Raw genomic sequence first — 22,617 nt, 5'->3', positions numbered from 1 at the left:
CATTTGACATTACCATAAATTACAGATTTCTGTAAAAATAGTCAATATAAAATTTTTCACAGACATCTTCTCTGATATTACTCAATGAATAATTACTATTATACATACACAAAAAAAATAGAATGTAAAATAATCCTTACCATTATTTCGAGTGTTATAGAAAGTGGATAGGCGAGAGCAATCTTTATCAATCTTTACTTTTAAACCCAGCGAAGCGGATGGGTATCACTCTAGTTTTAACACAATTTTACTAAAAAAAAAGATATATTGTAAACAGCAGTTTAACGATTGGAAATGGTGAAGGAGGTTTTAAGAAATATAAAATAAGCCTATTTCCCAGCAGGAAAGTTGAAGGGTATTTGGGGGGGGAGGTGAAAAAGGGGTGGTTATTTGTATAATTCGTTTTCCAACTAAAGTTGCGGTCAAAATGAAATGTGTTCAGTAAAAAAGTTCTTGATCACGCCAAAATCTAGAACTTTTATACAAGTAATTTCTAACATAACCCTATAATTTTCGACAAAATGGGGAAAAACCGTCTTTTTTTGTTTTTTTATTCTCATTTCTCCAAAAATAGTCAAATTTTAATGATAGTTATAGAAAAAATATCCACACACAAATTTTTTCAAGTAAAACTATTGAATATTTTTTGACATATACAAGTTTTTTGTCAAAAATCCGGATTTCTTCAAATGAAAAATATACTTCAGAAAATCATCGTAACGGATTCATTTAAGGCTCTTTTTTTTTGTTTTGACATATATATTCATAAAAAATGAAGTTGCCACATACCAACGACTTTAGAACACGTTCGAAAATGCGATAAAAATTAATTTGGCAATAATCAATATTTTAATAATTGTTGATTAATTAATTCTGTGTAAAAGTTCTAAAATATAGTTAGTTATTGTTTATTTGCAAGGAATATTGTTTTATTTTACAAGTAGACATGTATTACTGGTTATTAAAGTTTAATTATAAAATAATATTTATTAAATGGCAATTTATATATTGTAAATACGCTCCAGGATATTAAGATGTGCTAACCAATATTATAAATGTGAAAGTGACTCTGTTGTGTTACGTTTTCAGGCCTAAAACGCTGAACCACTAAAACTTCTTCTAAAACAATTCTGTTCACGCTAAAATAATAGGGGTTTTTTACGAAAATAAAGTAAAATTAACAGAAAAAAAATAATAAAGTAAAATTAACAGAAAACTTTAAAATATATGTCGCACATTCCTTATAATGGGAAAAATTCCCCCAAAACTACCATTTTTCTTCTATACATGCTAGAAAGATACGGTATTTTGCTTTCGACGTAAAATTCCATTAAACTTATTGGTATTGATAAAAATGGGAAACTTAAAAATTTTCGCTGTAAAATCTCTCCCCTAATTGAAAATCGATGAATTTTTTCAGCTTTTATAAATTTTCCACGCTTTTCCCGGTGTTTTTTATAATTTATTCAAAAACTATACATTTTAGGGAAAAAACACTCAAGTCCAAAGTTGTAGACGTAAGTTAAAACAGTTATCTTCATTTCGTTTTTGCCTCAACGTGTACAACTTCGCGTTCCATACATGTAATTGTATTTGTTACAAAATTGTTTAAATACACTCCTACATATCTCAGGAGTGATTTCTTGAACCGTTTCCCTTATTATCTGTTCTAAGTGGTCTACATTTCTAAACGACCATTAACATTCCTATCGAACGCTCTCAATTTGTAGACACCCTATATATTCGATTTCAAAAGTGAATAACTGAATGTTAATATTTTTGAAAGCTGAGCTTTTTATAAAGAATAAATTTTAACTTATAATAAAAAAGTTTTCCATATGTAGCCAACTGAGCTAGAGACTCTGTATATAATTTTTCCGCTTTATAATTTTTACCACTAGAAAGAAAAACTATAAAAACCACCAAAAACATGCTTAATTGTATTTTGATGTAGTATTTTCAGAAAATATGAAAAATTTGAAAAAGTTTATACATACAAGTCGATGATAAAATTTTATACCCGATAACTTTGGACTAATTTAATTTTTCTTTAAAAAGTACAGTTTTCGAGTAAATTGTGGAAAAACGTTGAAAATCGATTATTTTACACTAAAAAAGAATCATCGAAATCGGTTGGCGTAATATTGAGTTATTCGCCCTCTTGTCACGCATACTTAATGCAAATTTAAGACTTTTATGATTTTCTCATGGATGTCGTTATCAGAACTGGACCAGAATGAAATGGGACCACACGAAAACTTTCAAATAGATAAAGAATCATCAAAATCGGTTCACCCAGTTAAAAGTTCTGAGGTAGCACACAAAAAAAAATATATACAGTAGAGTTGATAACCTCCTCCTTTTTTGTTTGTAGTCGATTAAAAAGTGAGAACAATAATGAATCCGTTAATGAAGCAGCAAACACAGATGTAAAAAATTATTTTCAAAAGTATCACGGTGAATACTTAGTTGCAGAGCGAAATGCTACTTCGCGCGATTTTTTATAACTTAGTTTATAAATAATTATAAACTAAGAATAAAATATTGATAACTTTTCATTTATTTATGAGTGTATACAACATCTTATTAGAGTTTTTTTCAAACTCAATTACATTAGTTAATTTTCAAGAATCTGTTTTAAAAATACAATTTAAATTTTTAAAAGCACCATTTACATAATATCTCTATCTCTATATATTATAAATGCGAAAGTACGCATGTTTCTTTGTTTGTCTATCACGCTTTCACGCTAAAACTAGCGAATGGTTTTTAATGAAATGTACAGCAATATTCGCCATGGGAACTGATTCTAACGCTGTCTGGTGGTAGAAAATAGAAGCTGTCTTAAATAGGTGACAAAACGCCAAAAATATGAAAAAATTCTGCTTTTTTACATGTTTTAAAAACAAATGCGGGTGTAATAAAAGTTTTTACAAAACAATGTGCCAGGGCTTAAAAAAATGTAGTTTACGTTTTCGTATGACATGAAAAAAATTACAGTGCGATAGTATTTTAAAAGATACAGGATTTTAAATTCAGTGTCAATTTTTCTTGGAAAGCCAATATCTTGGTCCAGAAACCTCGTACGGGAATTTTTTATGTTGTAATTTAATTTTTAAAATTTTGGGAATAACATTTCTCACCCTTTTAATCCTCTGTGCAAGGGGCGATAAACATTTTTTAGCAATAGATTCCAAAGCTAGAAAGTAAAAGTTTTCAAACGAGGTATTGCGGTTCAAAAATCGATGATTCGCAGAGAGACAGTTGCTTTAAATTTAGGTAAAATTTTGTTCCACTTTGGTTGAGTATATTAATTGCCCTTTAAAATACACACAAGCAACGGAAGCCAAAGGAATAAGTCTGGTAAATGCCCAGAGGGTTGGAATGATTCAAAATGTTGGTTGATTTGTCATGTCCATTTGTTTCCACGGCTTATATGTGAATAGTAGAAAAGTAGTTGAGACTAGTTACTATAAAAGGCAGTGTCAATATTTTGATGAAAAATGCTATTTTCGCAATGAAGGTCACGCGGCGTCTTTTCCGATTTCCTGCAATAATATTAGTTTTTGGGATTCCGTTCCCGAAATGTAGACAACGGATTCCTTTTACTAAGACTCTGCTGTTTGTTTGTTCGTCTGTCAATCAGCAGGCCATATCACATACACCGCAAAAGTTAGACTGCACCTGTTAGGTATGACGTATGACAGCGAGTGGATTATTATTGCCGCTTTAACAACAAATACCGGTAAAGTGCGAGCATGGGGTTCCGCATACAAAATATTAGGTACCTCCGCATTCATTTTAGTTTTCTTATAAAACTATCTAATAAAAAGTACATAGTGTAAACTATGTGCTTTACTATGTACATAACTTGTAAGATGGTATGAAATCCTTCGTACGCTAGTTGACTGGTTTGATTACACATATTTCAGTAGGTATTTGCGGGGCATAGGCGCGAAAATCGTTGTGTTGAATCGGTTACCAGGTTTCAGCATAAGAAATGAATAACATAACAATTAAATTTGATTTCAGGGTCAACAATGGGTGTAAATATAAACTCGCATGAAGATGATGGATCTTCTTACTTTCATGCTGTACACAGGTCAATATAAAAGTGAAAATATTAATATAAATTGTTTCTAATTCTGGTATAAATTTTAGTTCGTTGTATCTTGTAGTAGCTCCATACTTGAATCCAATCAAGTTTTTTAATATATTTTATCGATTCTCACAAGATTATAAAATGGTATTAAAAAATCGTGAACATACGCAGGAATTTACTAAAAAAGTTGGTGATTTCATTTTTCGTGTTCGAGCTGTGACACTAACGTAGGATTTAATATATCTGTATTTCTTTACAGATTATTTCGGAAAAACAAAAATTTATGGCAAACGTTATAAATAATAATGAGTCAATTAACATTAAAGCAATCAACCGTAATGTATACAAAAAACCATTTTTGGAATATTTAATGGATTTTACAAAAAATAATTCGAATTTTTCGGAAGAACAATTACGTAATGAAACTAATTTTATCATTATTGCGGTATGTTATTTGAATTATTAACCTTAAGTCCTTAATGAAGCGAAAATTCAATGGTTACTTTTGTCTCCCATTTGGAGAATTGATTATAATATGTTTGGCTATAAAGAAAAAGTACCTGGATGACCCGCGAGCTTTACTCGGTATTTTTTGAGTTAAAAAGGCTCATTTTTTATCCTAATATAATAATTTAACACTAATATAAGAATCATTTAAGATGTCTCCACACAAACACCAATTTGAATCTGCCGGTAATGTACTTTATTTCATCACCAATAGATGTCAGAAAGAGTCACATTTTGCAGTCAATATTTCAACCTAGCTAGAACGATTTAAAATTTTTTAAAGTTTAATGTTTGGAAAAACTCTAAAAAGGTCATTTTCAAATTTTTGGCTTAATTTTGAAGATTGCCTTTATCACAACAAAATAAATAAAAAATCATGGTAATAAAAAAAAAGTAAATTTTTACTCTTGCCTTACGAAAGAGCAAAACATAATCCATCAAGGCAGCTAAATAGCAGGAAAAGTTCAATATAGTAAGTGCATCACAATATTAAATGCATATGCATCATACTATAATGTCACATAACCTCTGTCTCTCAATAATTGCTCCCATTACTCCCATCCTATATTTAATGTTATAATTTAAAATAATAGTAATTTAAAATTAATATTTTAGTAACTTTTACTAAAGATAAGAGGTTGGCACTTTAGTAGGTATTACTTTAACTATTGAAGCATATGATATCGTAAAAAAATAGCGCGTTACCGCACCACAACTTTTTTAGGGCCATTTTACAAAAGTCCTGTTTTTTGCATTCAGCTGCGGTTTGCAAAAAGTGTACATTCGATCTTGCTGAAATTGTGTGTGATACTTCATGGACACAAAAGCTACAATCCATTTAAATCTCAGCTTTGAATCTTTAAAACAACAAGACTTATGAAGTTTTGAAATTTCGAGCAAAATCGATGGATTTTTTTAATTTGTGGAGACATCAATGGACCAATCGGGTTCATTCGCAGCTCATTTTTTTCGCCTTTTTACGGCGCCTAAGCTTATTAAACGCTTTTTTATTTTTAACTCAAGCCGACGGTGTGACGTACTCAGAATTAAAAAATTTAAAAAGTTATTTTGATCACACTAAGATAGATACTTTTTCATGTGATTGAATGAGCAAAAAATACACCATTTTAAAATTGGCATATCTCGGTCAGTTTTGAAACTAGAAAGTCGAATTAAAAAACAAACATATGCACAATTAAATCAGCTAGAACTTTTATTAGAATTTTTTTATAAGATTAACCCCTAAAAAGGGGTTAAGCACCCCCCTGAATGGCCGCTTTTTTGGTACGAAGGTTTTACAATTGTGGAAAATTTTTCAAAGATGCAACACTTTTTTCCTTTTAGATATTTAGTTTCATTGCACGCTAGAAAATTTTCCCTCATTTTAATCAAGTACTTTCCAGCCTCCTTTGAGGGAGCATTAAAGAAATATTAAACTATTAATAAAATTTCACTATTTTAAGGGTTATGATACAACAGCACTTTCTCTCAGCTATGTTTTATTACATTTGGCTGCATATAAAGACATACAAACAAAAGTATATAATGAAATATTGGAAGTTGTTGGTGACATAAATGTAGACTCAATCAATGTTGACGATTTACCAAAGCTCAAATATATGGAGATGGTTCTAAAAGAATCTATGAGATTAACTCCAACGATTCCACTAATTGTAAGAGAGCCATCCCAAGATATTAAAATTGGTAATATTTGCTTATAACGCAATTATAGGTTTTGGTGAGAGTTGAATATGCAAAATTGAACCCAAAATCCAGATGCCATTGATACTCCAATCAATACTTTAGAGTTTATTAAGCATTAAAAACTTAAGAAGCCTTTAAAATTTCAAAATTGGATAACAGAATGTCTTTATAATGTGATGAAGATTTTAGCAAGAAATTTTAATATTATTTCAAAATTAAAACTGCGTAGAATTATCAAGGAAAAAAACCTTCAACGCGGCTGACTTAAGGATGTATGAGCACGGTAGTGGGGGCACAAATTTAAAAAATTGATATTTTCAATTTTGATGATAAATTATGTTATAACTTGGCGATATAAGACGAAAAGTTAGAATACAATTTTTCGATATCTGGCGTATTTTTCAAAATATCGAAAATTGAAAATTTTTTAAATTAAGCTTTCGATGTTTGGTAAACCAAGGCTGGTATCGAAAAATTTTATTCTTATTTTTCGTCTACATTCATCAAGTTATACTAAAATTCATCATCAAAGTTGAAAATAAGATAAAAATAATTTCAACCCTAAATCTACCCTGCTCTTACATCCCTTATATGGACGGAGACACTTGGTTTTTTTCTTTTCTATGTCATTGCTTCTATGTTTATTTTCTATTAAGAAGTTTTTTTTTAATTTGTTTTCATTCATTCCAAGTGAAAATTATCAAAAACTTTCAAAATATGTAGTTTTTTGAGATTCCTCCATAAGAGCCAATGCATTTTATATCGATTTTTAATGACTTTTTTCTTAAAAATTTGCACGGATACCTAAGCTGAAATTTTAACCACATTTTCTTTGAGCAAAAGTCTACCTATAAAAAAATTTTGAGCCTTTAAATCAAACATTGTTGTCATGCTCATACATCCTTAAGGTAGTAATATCGGTAATAGACTTTGCATTCAGAACTTAATGAAACTTGGCATAGTTGTCCATTATTATATCAAAATTAACCAGTTAAATTTTTAGGGACCTTCAGAGAACTGAAAATCTGAACGTCCAGTTTTGTGAAATAAAATAAAATCTGTGATTTCCCATAAGGATCAATGTCAAATTATGATATAATAATGGACAAACATGCCAAGTTTCATTAAATTCTGAGTGCAAAGTCTATTACCGATAGTACTACCTTAAGTAACAAAAGGACAAAAGGTTTACATATAAATGAACATTTTACAAATTTTAAGGTAGGTCGGATGACAAATCTTTTTCGAGTCCCCAAAATCTGGTAGCATGAGTTTTTTGGATTCCTCATATTTTGCAAATTCAACCTTTTGGGTGCGGTTTATTGTTTTAAAGTAAAACAAATTAACGGAATTATGAACATCTTTAGGCAATTATATAATTCCAAAAGGAGTATCTATATTAATTCCAATCTTTACTATCCATCGAAATCCAGAATATTGGGAAAATCCATTAAAATTTGATCCAGAACGATTCACAGCAGAAAATATAAAAAATCGTCACCCTTACGCGTACATTCCATTCAGTGCTGGTCCTAGAAATTGTATTGGTATGAAAAATCAAATTAAAATATTTAGGTGCGTCCGTGTGCGACGAATTTAGATTAATTTCTTTTGTTTAGGTGGTCGATATGCATGGATCTTTATGAAAACAACGTTGGCTGCATTATTAAGCCGGTATGAATTTCACACCGATATAAATTTGGACACATTAAAGTTTGAAGCAGCGATTTCACTGAAATTAGTTAATGGGCACCAAGTACGAATCACACCACGATATAAATCATAAGATGTTTTGTTATTTTTGTAAATAGATAGACATAAGTAAAATAAAGTCAATTTTTATTAGAAATTTCTTTATACCAAAAAAACTCAAAAATTTTTAAAAATTCGAAGTATTACAAAAAAAAAAAAAAAAAAACATTCAAACTTTTCGAGTAAAAAAATTCGAATATTAAAGTCATATAGCACAGCAGTGCGAAGCGTAGATTAGTTTAAAATGGAAAATCGAAAATTGAAAGTGTAATGTAAGATGATGATGTATGTGAAATGTGTATGCTTTTGCTGTGACTATATATACAGGACGTCAAATAGACCTTTTTCACACCCTTATATCTCAGAAACTGTTTAAGCTATAATGTTGAAATTTTCAACTTTAGTAGATATATACTCTGGGACGCCGTAAATCAAATTTCACGTTCACGGCTCTCATCGTTTCCGAGCAATAACGCGTCAAAAAACGGCCACGCCCCGAAATTTTGTTACTGACTGACATAAATTCACAGCAAAACTGAGAAATGGTATAAAGATGCGGTTTTCGTTAAAATAAATTAGAGAAAAATCATACCCCAGAAAAAATATCAAATTTTTTAACGGGAGATGGGAAATTTCACTAATTAAAGGTGCATTTTTACCCCATTTAAAAATCAATGTTAAAATATGAACCAATCAGATGGCTAGTTTTTTTTCCTATACACTTTGTATGGGAAAACTAAAATACGCTTAAAAATTTGTTATTTATATAATTTTTATTAAATTTTGATTAAATTTGAATAAATATTAAATAAATAATTAAAAATTAATTGTGTATTTCAATATTTCCAACTTAAAATATTATAAAAATTAAATAAAATATTTCGAAACAATAATACCCTATCAAATTCAAAGTACCATGTAGAAAACACATTAAAGTGATTTTGTCACATTAATTAGGAAAATTTTAATTTGCCTTTATAGCAAAAACTGTAAGAGATAGAACAAAAGTTTAAATTTAAGAAATGTTCCTTGCATCAAATTAAACAATTCTGTATGAAAAAATTTTTTGTAAAGGTAATTGTTTTCCCGTGAAGAGCAAATAAAGTAAAATATGAAATTGCAATTTTCGAGAAAACGGTAAGTGATAGAACAAAAGTAAATGTAAAAAATGTTCCTTACATAAAAATAAACAACATTTGTTTGAAACATTTTTTCGAAAAAACAATCATTTTCCCTCGAGAAAGTAAATAACCAGTCCTGTTTTTTTCGTTAATGCAAAAGCAAGCAATTTTTGTCCTTAAATTTAAAAAAAGTATAAATATATTCGCACAAGAAGTTTTAAACCATTTTGATCATATCTCTTGTAGCGTTCACAACTAACCGCTGCTATGGCAACGAATTTTATTTTCTTAAAAACAATGGAATTGTTATGTTCAACAATAAATAATTTTGCAACCAAATTTTAAAACCGACACCCTCAACCGATTGAGTTGATATTTTGTATACATGTTTAGATTTGATAACAAAACATGGTAAGGTAAGTGGCGTTATTATTTTTCCATCACTTCCACTATAATTGATTTATCTATAACCCATGTCAACCCATGCGCAGTACTATTACATGTAATCCTCATGTGCGCACTAGCAATATTTAAGGCCTACATGTGCGCAGTAACAAAATATAAACTAAGCTAATGCGCAGTTCAAGGATTCAGGTTAAATGCATGCGTAGAACTATAATTTGTGATTAATTTATGCGCATTTTCAATATTTAAGGACAAAATATGCCCATTTACAAAATATAAGGTCCCTGTATGCGCAGTTGTAATATTTAGGATCAACCCACGCGCAGTACTATTTCATGTAATCCACATGTGTGCAATAGCAATATATAAGGCCTACACATGCGCAGTAACAAAATATAAATTCAGCGTATGTGCAGTTGTAAGATTCAGGATAAATGCATGCGCAGAACTATAATTTGTGATTAATCTGTGCGCACTTCTAATATATAAGACCCAAATATGGGCACTTACAAAATATAAGGCCCCTGTATGAGCCGTTGTAAAATTCAGGATCAATACATGTGCAGAACTATTATATGAAATTAAGCTGTGGGTATTACCCATGAATAAGGCCTAAATATTTTCAGTTACATAATATCTGTCTGTCCGTCTGCACGTCTGTCTGCCAACACGATAACTCAAAAACGAAAAGAGATATCAAGATGAAATTTTTATAGCGTACTCAGCACGTAAAAAGTGAGGTCGAGTTCGTAAATTAGCAATATACGAAAATTTTTGGTTTAAATTTCTTGTGTAAGTTTTTCCTTTGTACGTATTTATTTTATATTTTACTTCGCAAGTTTTCGGAATAGAAAAACGAATCCAAAAATAAAAACTTGCGAAGTAAAATATAAAATAAATACGTACTAAGGAGAAACTTACACAAGAAATTTCAACCAATAATTTTCGTACTTTAGTAAAAAAATTAGGCCTTTGTTAAGTAGGTGCTTGACGTTTATCTGAAGAATACTTTGATTGTTTAAATTTAAATTTTGATGTTTAAAAAAAGTTGTGAAAAAATTATAACGTCATAACATTAGAGGGGAAGAGGGAGGTAGTAGGGGATTAACGATTTTCTTTTGTTCTCCTATACAGGTGCGTGTAGGTATGAAGTCACCGAAATGTTGCTAATGTAATACTTTAATGCTTCTCTAGGGAAAAGTTACTCAATAAATTTATATCATTTTTATAAATTTTTTTCGAAGAATTTTTTTCTCTACGGGATTTTACAACTTTTTTGGGCTGACGTAATTGAGTTTATTGGGATTCTGTGACATCTACGCCTTTTTACACATTTATGTTTTTGGTGGGATTAAGTTATACAGGCTGGAACATAGGAGTGTGATTTTTTGAAAACGCTGTATAACAAAAACCCATCAGTTTTTCTAGATTATTTTCATACCATCTTAAAATATAAAAAAAGCATTTTAAATTACTATGTAACTATTTAATCGTATATCTAAATACTAGAGTGATACCCACCCGCTTCGCTGAGTTTAAAAGTAAAGATTGATAAAGATTGCTCTCGCTTATCCCCTTTCTATAACACTCGAAATAATGGTAAGGATGTTTTACACAGGTAAAATATATGCATGGTTTTCTATTTTTTAAATGTATAATAGTCGTAATTATTCATTGAGTATATCAGAAAAGATGGTCGTGATATATTTATATTGACTATTTACAGAAATCAGTAATTTATGGTGATGTCAAATGACTACTTTTACAGAAATCTGTAATTTATGGTAATGTCAAATGAAATTAATTTTTTAAAATTTTTATTAATATATCTTTATAAATTATATCTCGTGTGTTATTCTGAAGTATGAGCTATTCGCCTTTGGAACTGATTCTAACGCTGTCTGGTGGTAGAAAATAGAAGATGTCTATGACAATAGACAATACTTTATTTTTTTTTATTCCACTCATTATCAAAATATAAAAAAATAATTCAATCATTCAATCAAAGTTTCGCTGCTTGAACTTTTAATCCATACACGAGGCGTAATTTCACTCTACTATATTATAAATGCGAAAAAAAGCATGTTTGTTTGTTTGTTATGCTTTCACGCTTAAACTAGCAAATGGTTTTTAATGGAACTGTACAGCAATATAGCTCATATATCAGAATAACACATGAACTATAATTTATAAAGATATATTAAAAAATAATAATAAAAATAAAAAAATTGAATTTAATTGGACATTTGACATTACCATAAATTACAGATTTCTGTAAAAATAGTCAATATAAAATTTTTCACAGACATCTTCTCTGATATTACTCAATGAATAATTACTATTATACATACACAAAAAAAATAGAATGTAAAATAATCCTTACCATTATTTCGAGTGTTATAGAAAGTGGATAGGCGAGAGCAATCTTTATCAATCTTTACTTTTAAACCCAGCGAAGCGGATGGGTATCACTCTAGTTTTAACACAATTTTACTAAAAAAAAAGATATATTGTAAACAGCAGTTTAACGATTGGAAATGGTGAAGGAGGTTTTAAGAAATATAAAATAAGCCTATTTCCCAGCAGGAAAGTTGAAGGGTATTTGGGGGGGGAGGTGAAAAAGGGGTGGTTATTTGTATAATTCGTTTTCCAACTAAAGTTGCGGTCAAAATGAAATGTGTTCAGTAAAAAAGTTCTTGATCACGCCAAAATCTAGAACTTTTATACAAGTAATTTCTAACATAACCCTATAATTTTCGACAAAATGGGGAAAAACCGTCTTTTTTTGTTTTTTTATTCTCATTTCTCCAAAAATAGTCAAATTTTAATGATAGTTATAGAAAAAATATCCACACACAAATTTTTTCAAGTAAAACTATTGAATATTTTTTGACATATACAAGTTTTTTGTCAAAAATCCGGATTTCTTCAAATGAAAAATATACTTCAGAAAATCATCGTAACGGATTCATTTAAGGCTCTTTTTTTTTGTTTTGACATATATATTCATAAAAAATGAAGTTGCCACATACCAACGACTTTAGAACACGTTCGAAAATGCGATAAAAATTAATTTGGCAATAATCAATATTTTAATAATTGTTGATTAATTAATTCTGTGTAAAAGTTCTAAAATATAGTTAGTTATTGTTTATTTGCAAGGAATATTGTTTTATTTTACAAGTAGACATGTATTACTGGTTATTAAAGTTTAATTATAAAATAATATTTATTAAATGGCAATTTATATATTGTAAATACGCTCCAGGATATTAAGATGTGCTAACCAATATTATAAATGTGAAAGTGACTCTGTTGTGTTACGTTTTCAGGCCTAAAACGCTGAACCACTAAAACTTCTTCTAAAACAATTCTGTTCACGCTAAAATAATAGGGGTTTTTTACGAAAATAAAGTAAAATTAACAGAAAAAAAATAATAAAGTAAAATTAACAGAAAACTTTAAAATATATGTCGCACATTCCTTATAATGGGAAAAATTCCCCCAAAACTACCATTTTTCTTCTATACATGCTAGAAAGATGCGGTATTTTGCTTTCGACGTAAAATTCCATTAAACTTATTGGTATTGATAAAAATGGGAAACTTAAAAATTTTCGCTGTAAAATCTCTCCCCTAATTGAAAATCGATGAATTTTTTCAGCTTTTATAAATTTTCCACGCTTTTCCCGGTGTTTTTTATAATTTATTCAAAAACTATACATTTTAGGGAAAAAACACTCAAGTCCAAAGTTGTAGACGTAAGTTAAAACAGTTATCTTCATTTCGTTTTTGCCTCAACGTGTACAACTTCGCGTTCCATACATGTAATTGTATTTGTTACAAAATTGTTTAAATACACTCCTACATATCTCAGGAGTGATTTCTTGAACCGTTTCCCTTATTATCTGTTCTAAGTGGTCTACATTTCTAAACGACCATTAACATTCCTATCGAACGCTCTCAATTTGTAGACACCCTATATATTCGATTTCAAAAGTGAATAACTGAATGTTAATATTTTTGAAAGCTGAGCTTTTTATAAAGAATAAATTTTAACTTATAATAAAAAAGTTTTCCATATGTAGCCAACTGAGCTAGAGACTCTGTATATAATTTTTCCGCTTTATAATTTTTACCACTAGAAAGAAAAACTATAAAAACCACCAAAAACATGCTTAATTGTATTTTGATGTAGTATTTTCAGAAAATATGAAAAATTTGAAAAAGTTTATACATACAAGTCGATGATAAAATTTTATACCCGATAACTTTGGACTAATTTAATTTTTCTTTAAAAAGTACAGTTTTCGAGTAAATTGTGGAAAAACGTTGAAAATCGATTATTTTACACTAAAAAAGAATCATCGAAATCGGTTGGCGTAATATTGAGTTATTCGCCCTCTTGTCACGCATACTTAATGCAAATTTAAGACTTTTATGATTTTCTCATGGATGTCGTTATCAGAACTGGACCAGAATGAAATGGGACCACACGAAAACTTTCAAATAGATAAAGAATCATCAAAATCGGTTCACCCAGTTAAAAGTTCTGAGGTAGCACACAAAAAAAAATATATACAGTAGAGTTGATAACCTCCTCCTTTTTTGTTTGTAGTCGATTAAAAAGTGAGAACAATAATGAATCCGTTAATGAAGCAGCAAACACAGATGTAAAAAATTATTTTCAAAAGTATCACGGTGAATACTTAGTTGCAGAGCGAAATGCTACTTCGCGCGATTTTTTATAACTTAGTTTATAATTATTTATAAACTAAGAATAAAATATTGATAACTTTTCATTTATTTATGAGTGTATACAACATCTTATTAGAGTTTTTTTCAAACTCAATTACATTAGTTAATTTTCAAGAATCTGTTTTAAAAATACAATTTAAATTTTTAAAAGCACCATTTACATAATATCTCTATCTCTATATATTATAAATGCGAAAGTACGCATGTTTCTTTGTTTGTCTGTCACGCTTTCACGCTAAAACTAGCGAATGGTTTTTAATGAAATGTACAGCAATATTCGCCATGGGAACTGATTCTAACGCTGTCTGGTGGTAGAAAATAGAAGCTGTCTATGACTATAAGTCAAATTTATGCATGGCTATGATTGAATTATTTTTTTATATTTTGATAATGAGTGGAATAAAAAAAAATAAAGTATTGTCTATTGTCATAGACATCTTCTATTTTCTACCACCAGACAGCGTTAGAATCAGTTCCCATGGCGAATATTGCTGTACATTTCATTAAAAACCATTCGCTAGTTTTAGCGTGAAAGCGTGACAGACAAACAAAGAAACATGCGTACTTTCGCATTTATAATATATAGAGATAGAGATATTATGTAAATGGTGCTTTTAAAAATTTAAATTGTATTTTTAAAACAGATTCTTGAAAATTAACTAATGTAATTGAGTTTGAAAAAAACTCTAATAAGATGTTGTATACACTCATAAATAAATGAAAAGTTATCAATATTTTATTCTTAGTTTATAATTATTTATAAACTAAGTTATAAAAAATCGCGCGAAGTAGCATTTCGCTCTGCAACTAAGTATTCACCGTGATACTTTTGAAAATAATTTTTTACATCTGTGTTTGCTGCTTCATTAACGGATTCATTATTGTTCTCACTTTTTAATCGACTACAAACAAAAAAGGAGGAGGTTATCAACTCTACTGTATATATTTTTTTTTGTGTGCTACCTCAGAACTTTTAACTGGGTGAACCGATTTTGATGATTCTTTATCTATTTGAAAGTTTTCGTGTGGTCCCATTTCATTTTGGTCCAGTTCTGATAACGACATCCATGAGAAAATCATAAAAGTCTTAAATTTGCATTAAGTATGCGTGACAAGAGGGCGAATAACTCAATATTACGCCAACCGATTTCGATGATTCTTTTTTAGTGTAAAATAATCGATTTTCAACGTTTTTCCACAATTTATGGGTTTTTGTTATACAGCGTTTTCAAAAAATCACACTCCTATGTTCCAGCCTGTATAACTTAATCCCACCAAAAACATAAATGTGTAAAAAGGCGTAGATGTCACAGAATCCCAATAAACTCAATTACGTCAGCCCAAAAAAGTTGTAAAATCCCGTAGAGAAAAAAATTCTTCGAAAAAAATTTATAAAAATGATATAAATTTATTGAGTAACTTTTCCCTAGAGAAGCATTAAAGTATTACATTAGCAACATTTCGGTGACTTCATACCTACACGCACCTGTATAGGAGAACAAAAGAAAATCGTTAATCCCCTACTACCTCCCTCTTCCCCTCTAATGTTATGACGTTATAATTTTTTCACAACTTTTTTTAAACATCAAAATTTAAATTTAAACAATCAAAGTATTCTTCAGATAAACGTCAAGCACCTACTTAACAAAGGCCTAATTTTTTTACTAAAGTACGAAAATTATTGGTTGAAATTTCTTGTGTAAGTTTCTCCTTAGTACGTATTTATTTTATATTTTACTTCGCAAGTTTTTATTTTTGGATTCGTTTTTCTATTCCGAAAACTTGCGAAGTAAAATATAAAATAAATACGTACAAAGGAAAAACTTACACAAGAAATTTAAACCAAAAATTTTCGTATATTGCTAATTTACGAACTCGACCTCACTTTTTACGTGCTGAGTACGCTATAAAAATTTCATCTTGATATCTCTTTTCGTTTTTGAGTTATCGTGTTGGCAGACAGACGTGCAGACGGACAGACAGATATTATGTAACTGAAAATATTTAGGCCTTATTCATGGGTAATACCCACAGCTTAATTTCATATAATAGTTCTGCACATGTATTGATCCTGAATTTTACAACGGCTCATACAGGGGCCTTATATTTTGTAAGTGCCCATATTTGGGTCTTATATATTAGAAGTGCGCACAGATTAATCACAAATTATAGTTCTGCGCATGCATTTATCCTGAATCTTACAACTGCACATACGCTGAATTTATATTTTGTTACTGCGCATGTGTAGGCCTTATATATTGCTATTGCACACATGTGGATTACATGAAATAGTACTGCGCGTGGGTTGATCCTAAATATTACAACTGCGCATACAGGGACCTTATATTTTGTAAATGGGCATATTTTGTCCTTAAATATTGAAAATGCGCATAAATTAATCACAAATTATAGTTCTACGCATGCATTTAACCTGAATCCTTGAACTGCGCATTAGCTTAGTTTATATTTTGTTACTGCGCACATGTAGGCCTTAAATATTGCTAGTGCGCACATGAGGATTACATGTAATAGTACTGCGCATGGGTTGACATGGGTTATAGATAAATCAATTATAGTGGAAGTGATGGAAAAATAATAACGCCACTTACCTTACCATGTTTTGTTATCAAATCTAAACATGTATACAAAATATCAACTCAATCGGTTGAGGGTGTCGGTTTTAAAATTTGGTTGCAAAATTATTTATTGTTGAACATAACAATTCCATTGTTTTTAAGAAAATAAAATTCGTTGCCATAGCAACGGTTAGTTGTGAACGCTACAAGAGATATGATCAAAATGGTTTAAAACTTCTTGTGCGAATATATTTATACTTTTTTTAAATTTAAGGACAAAAATTGCTTGCTTTTGCATTAACGAAAAAAACAGGACTGGTTATTTACTTTCTCGAGGGAAAATGATTGTTTTTTCGAAAAAATGTTTCAAACAAATGTTGTTTATTTTTATGTAAGGAACATTTTTTACATTTACTTTTGTTCTATCACTTACCGTTTTCTCGAAAATTGCAATTTCATATTTTACTTTATTTGCTCTTCACGGGAAAACAATTACCTTTACAAAAAATTTTTTCATACAGAATTGTTTAATTTGATGCAAGGAACATTTCTTAAATTTAAACTTTTGTTCTATCTCTTACAGTTTTTGCTATAAAGGCAAATTAAAATTTTCCTAATTAATGTGACAAAATCACTTTAATGTGTTTTCTACATGGTACTTTGAATTTGATAGGGTATTATTGTTTCGAAATATTTTATTTAATTTTTATAATATTTTAAGTTGGAAATATTGAAATACACAATTAATTTTTAATTATTTATTTAATATTTATTCAAATTTAATCAAAATTTAATAAAAATTATATAAATAACAAATTTTTAAGCGTATTTTAGTTTTCCCATACAAAGTGTATAGGAAAAAAAACTAGCCATCTGATTGGTTCATATTTTAACATTGATTTTTAAATGGGGTAAAAATGCACCTTTAATTAGTGAAATTTCCCATCTCCCGTTAAAAAATTTGATATTTTTTCTGGGGTATGATTTTTCTCTAATTTATTTTAACGAAAACCGCATCTTTATACCATTTCTCAGTTTTGCTGTGAATTTATGTCAGTCAGTAACAAAATTTCGGGGCGTGGCCGTTTTTTGACGCGTTATTGCTCGGAAACGATGAGAGCCGTGAACGTGAAATTTGATTTACGGCGTCCCAGAGTATATATCTACTAAAGTTGAAAATTTCAACATTATAGCTTAAACAGTTTCTGAGATATAAGGGTGTGAAAAAGGTCTATTTGACGTCCTGTATATATAGTCACAGCAAAAGCATACACATTTCACATACATCATCATCTTACATTACACTTTCAATTTTCGATTTTCCATTTTAAACTAATCTACGCTTCGCACTGCTGTGCTATATGACTTTAATATTCGAATTTTTTTACTCGAAAAGTTTGAATGTTTTTTTTTTTTTTTTTTTTTAATACTTCGAATTTTTAAAAATTTTTGAGTTTTTTTGGTATAAAGAAATTTCTAATAAAAATTGACTTTATTTTACTTATGTCTATCTATTTACAAAAATAACAAAACATCTTATGATTTATATCGTGGTGTGATTCGTACTTGGTGCCCATTAACTAATTTCAGTGAAATCGCTGCTTCAAACTTTAATGTGTCCAAATTTATATCGGTGTGAAATTCATACCGGCTTAATAATGCAGCCAACGTTGTTTTCATAAAGATCCATGCATATCGACCACCTAAACAAAAGAAATTAATCTAAATTCGTCGCACACGGACGCACCTAAATATTTTAATTTGATTTTTCATACCAATACAATTTCTAGGACCAGCACTGAATGGAATGTACGCGTAAGGGTGACGATTTTTTATATTTTCTGCTGTGAATCGTTCTGGATCAAATTTTAATGGATTTTCCCAATATTCTGGATTTCGATGGATAGTAAAGATTGGAATTAATATAGATACTCCTTTTGGAATTATATAATTGCCTAAAGATGTTCATAATTCCGTTAATTTGTTTTACTTTAAAACAATAAACCGCACCCAAAAGGTTGAATTTGCAAAATATGAGGAATCCAAAAAACTCATGCTACCAGATTTTGGGGACTCGAAAAAGATTTGTCATCCGACCTACCTTAAAATTTGTAAAATGTTCATTTATATGTAAACCTTTTGTCCTTTTGTTACTTAAGGTAGTACTATCGGTAATAGACTTTGCACTCAGAATTTAATGAAACTTGGCATGTTTGTCCATTATTATATCATAATTTGACATTGATCCTTATGGGAAATCACAGATTTTATTTTATTTCACAAAACTGGACGTTCAGATTTTCAGTTCTCTGAAGGTCCCTAAAAATTTAACTGGTTAATTTTGATATAATAATGGACAACTATGCCAAGTTTCATTAAGTTCTGAATGCAAAGTCTATTACCGATATTACTACCTTAAGGATGTATGAGCATGACAACAATGTTTGATTTAAAGGCTCAAAATTTTTTTATAGGTAGACTTTTGCTCAAAGAAAATGTGGTTAAAATTTCAGCTTAGGTATCCGTGCAAATTTTTAAGAAAAAAGTCATTAAAAATCGATATAAAATGCATTGGCTCTTATGGAGGAATCTCAAAAAACTACATATTTTGAAAGTTTTTGATAATTTTCACTTGGAATGAATGAAAACAAATTAAAAAAAAACTTCTTAATAGAAAATAAACATAGAAGCAATGACATAGAAAAGAAAAAAACCAAGTGTCTCCGTCCATATAAGGGATGTAAGAGCAGGGTAGATTTAGGGTTGAAATTATTTTTATCTTATTTTCAACTTTGATGATGAATTTTAGTATAACTTGATGAATGTAGACGAAAAATAAGAATAAAATTTTTCGATACCAGCCTTGGTTTACCAAACATCGAAAGCTTAATTTAAAAAATTTTCAATTTTCGATATTTTGAAAAATACGCCAGATATCGAAAAATTGTATTCTAACTTTTCGTCTTATATCGCCAAGTTATAACATAATTTATCATCAAAATTGAAAATATCAATTTTTTAAATTTGTGCCCCCACTACCGTGCTCATACATCCTTAAGTCAGCCGCGTTGAAGGTTTTTTTCCTTGATAATTCTACGCAGTTTTAATTTTGAAATAATATTAAAATTTCTTGCTAAAATCTTCATCACATTATAAAGACATTCTGTTATCCAATTTTGAAATTTTAAAGGCTTCTTAAGTTTTTAATGCTTAATAAACTCTAAAGTATTGATTGGAGTATCAATGGCATCTGGATTTTGGGTTCAATTTTGCATATTCAACTCTCACCAAAACCTATAATTGCGTTATAAGCAAATATTACCAATTTTAATATCTTGGGATGGCTCTCTTACAATTAGTGGAATCGTTGGAGTTAATCTCATAGATTCTTTTAGAACCATCTCCATATATTTGAGCTTTGGTAAATCGTCAACATTGATTGAGTCTACATTTATGTCACCAACAACTTCCAATATTTCATTATATACTTTTGTTTGTATGTCTTTATATGCAGCCAAATGTAATAAAACATAGCTGAGAGAAAGTGCTGTTGTATCATAACCCTTAAAATAGTGAAATTTTATTAATAGTTTAATATTTCTTTAATGCTCCCTCAAAGGAGGCTGGAAAGTACTTGATTAAAATGAGGGAAAATTTTCTAGCGTGCAATGAAACTAAATATCTAAAAGGAAAAAAGTGTTGCATCTTTGAAAAATTTTCCACAATTGTAAAACCTTCGTACCAAAAAAGCGGCCATTCAGGGGGGTGCTTAACCCCTTTTTAGGGGTTAATCTTATAAAAAAATTCTAATAAAAGTTCTAGCTGATTTAATTGTGCATATGTTTGTTTTTTAATTCGACTTTCTAGTTTCAAAACTGACCGAGATATGCCAATTTTAAAATGGTGTATTTTTTGCTCATTCAATCACATGAAAAAGTATCTATCTTAGTGTGATCAAAATAACTTTTTAAATTTTTGAATTCTGAGTACGTCACACCGTCGGCTTGAGTTAAAAATAAAAAAGCAATTAATAAGCTTAGGCGCCGTAAAAAGGCGAAAAAAATGAGCTGCGAATGAACCCGATTGGTCCATTGATGTCTCCACAAATTAAAAAAATCCATCGATTTTGCTCGAAATTTCAAAACTTCATAAGTCTTGTTGTTTTAAAGATTCAAAGCTGAGATTTAAATGGATTGTAGCTTTTGTGTCCATGAAGTATCACACACAATTTCAGCAAGATCGAATGTACACTTTTTGCAAACCGCAGCTGAATGCAAAAAACAGGACTTTTGTAAAATGGCCCTAAAAAAGTTGTGGTGCGGTAACGCGCTATTTTTTTACGATATCATATGCTTCAATAGTTAAAGTAATACCTACTAAAGTGCCAACCTCTTATCTTTAGTAAAAGTTACTAAAATATTAATTTTAAATTACTATTATTTTAAATTATAACATTAAAAATAGGATGGGAGTAATGGGAGCAATTATTGAGAGACAGAGGTTATGTGACATTATAGTATGATGCATATGCATTTAATATTGTGATGCACTTACTATATTGAACTTTTCCTGCTATTTAGCTGCCTTGATGGATTATGTTTTGCTCTTTCGTAAGGCAAGAGTAAAAATTTACTTTTTTTTTTATTACCATGATTTTTTATTTATTTTGTTGTGATAAAGGCAATCTTCAAAATTAAGCCAAAAATTTGAAAATGACCTTTTTAGAGTTTTTCCAAACATTAAACTTTAAAAAATTTTAAATCGTTCTAGCTAGGTTGAAATATTGACTGCAAAATGTGACTCTTTCTGACATCTATTGGTGATGAAATAAAGTACATTACCGGCAGATTCAAATTGGTGTTTGTGTGGAGACATCTTAAATGATTCTTATATTAGTGTTAAATTATTATATTAGGATAAAAAATGAGCCTTTTTAACTCAAAAAATACCGAGTAAAGCTCGCGGGTCATCCAGGTACTTTTTCTTTATAGCCAAACATATTATAATCAATTCTCCAAATGGGAGACAAAAGTAACCATTGAATTTTCGCTTCATTAAGGACTTAAGGTTAATAATTCAAATAACATACCGCAATAATGATAAAATTAGTTTCATTACGTAATTGTTCTTCCGAAAAATTCGAATTATTTTTTGTAAAATCCATTAAATATTCCAAAAATGGTTTTTTGTATACATTACGGTTGATTGCTTTAATGTTAATTGACTCATTATTATTTATAACGTTTGCCATAAATTTTTGTTTTTTCCGAAATAATCTGTAAAGAAATACAGATATATTAAATCCTACGTTAGTGTCACAGCTCGAACACGAAAAATGAAATCACCAACTTTTTTAGTAAATTCCTGCGTATGTTCACGATTTTTTAATACCATTTTATAATCTTGTGAGAATCGATAAAATATATTAAAAAACTTGATTGGATTCAAGTATGGAGCTACTACAAGATACAACGAACTAAAATTTATACCAGAATTAGAAACAATTTATATTAATATTTTCACTTTTATATTGACCTGTGTACAGCATGAAAGTAAGAAGATCCATCATCTTCATGCGAGTTTATATTTACACCCATTGTTGACCCTGAAATCAAATTTAATTGTTATGTTATTCATTTCTTATGCTGAAACCTGGTAACCGATTCAACACAACGATTTTCGCGCCTATGCCC

At 29.5% G+C, this 22,617-nt stretch overlaps 2 protein-coding genes across 2 annotated transcripts; one reads left to right on the top strand and one right to left on the bottom strand.

Annotated features, from left to right (window-relative positions):
- The first annotated feature begins 3,693 nt into the window (after window positions 1-3,693).
- On the top strand, window positions 3,694-8,099 carry LOC123301330 (cytochrome P450 3A19-like). Its single transcript, XM_044884067.1, has 7 exons — window positions 3,694-3,784; window positions 4,033-4,102; window positions 4,162-4,288; window positions 4,362-4,442; window positions 6,073-6,313; window positions 7,681-7,860; window positions 7,933-8,099. The coding sequence occupies exons 1-7, from the start codon at window positions 3,694-3,696 to the stop codon at window positions 8,097-8,099; spliced, it is 957 nt and encodes a 318-aa protein (XP_044740002.1).
- A 10,361-nt stretch (window positions 8,100-18,460) lies between these two features.
- On the bottom strand, window positions 18,461-22,318 carry LOC123301329 (probable cytochrome P450 4p3). Its single transcript, XM_044884066.1, has 4 exons — window positions 22,274-22,318; window positions 20,247-20,487; window positions 18,700-18,879; window positions 18,461-18,627 (listed from the first exon to the last, which is right to left on the bottom strand). The coding sequence occupies exons 1-4, from the start codon at window positions 22,316-22,318 to the stop codon at window positions 18,461-18,463; spliced, it is 633 nt and encodes a 210-aa protein (XP_044740001.1).
- Between the last annotated feature and the right edge of the window lie 299 nt (window positions 22,319-22,617).

Source organism: Chrysoperla carnea, chromosome 5 (assembly GCF_905475395.1).
Source record: "Chrysoperla carnea chromosome 5, inChrCarn1.1, whole genome shotgun sequence".
Taxonomy (NCBI): domain Eukaryota; kingdom Metazoa; phylum Arthropoda; class Insecta; order Neuroptera; family Chrysopidae; genus Chrysoperla; species Chrysoperla carnea.
The sequence above is the reverse complement of the archived record's forward strand: the minus strand, read 5'-3'. Positions and strand labels throughout refer to the sequence as shown.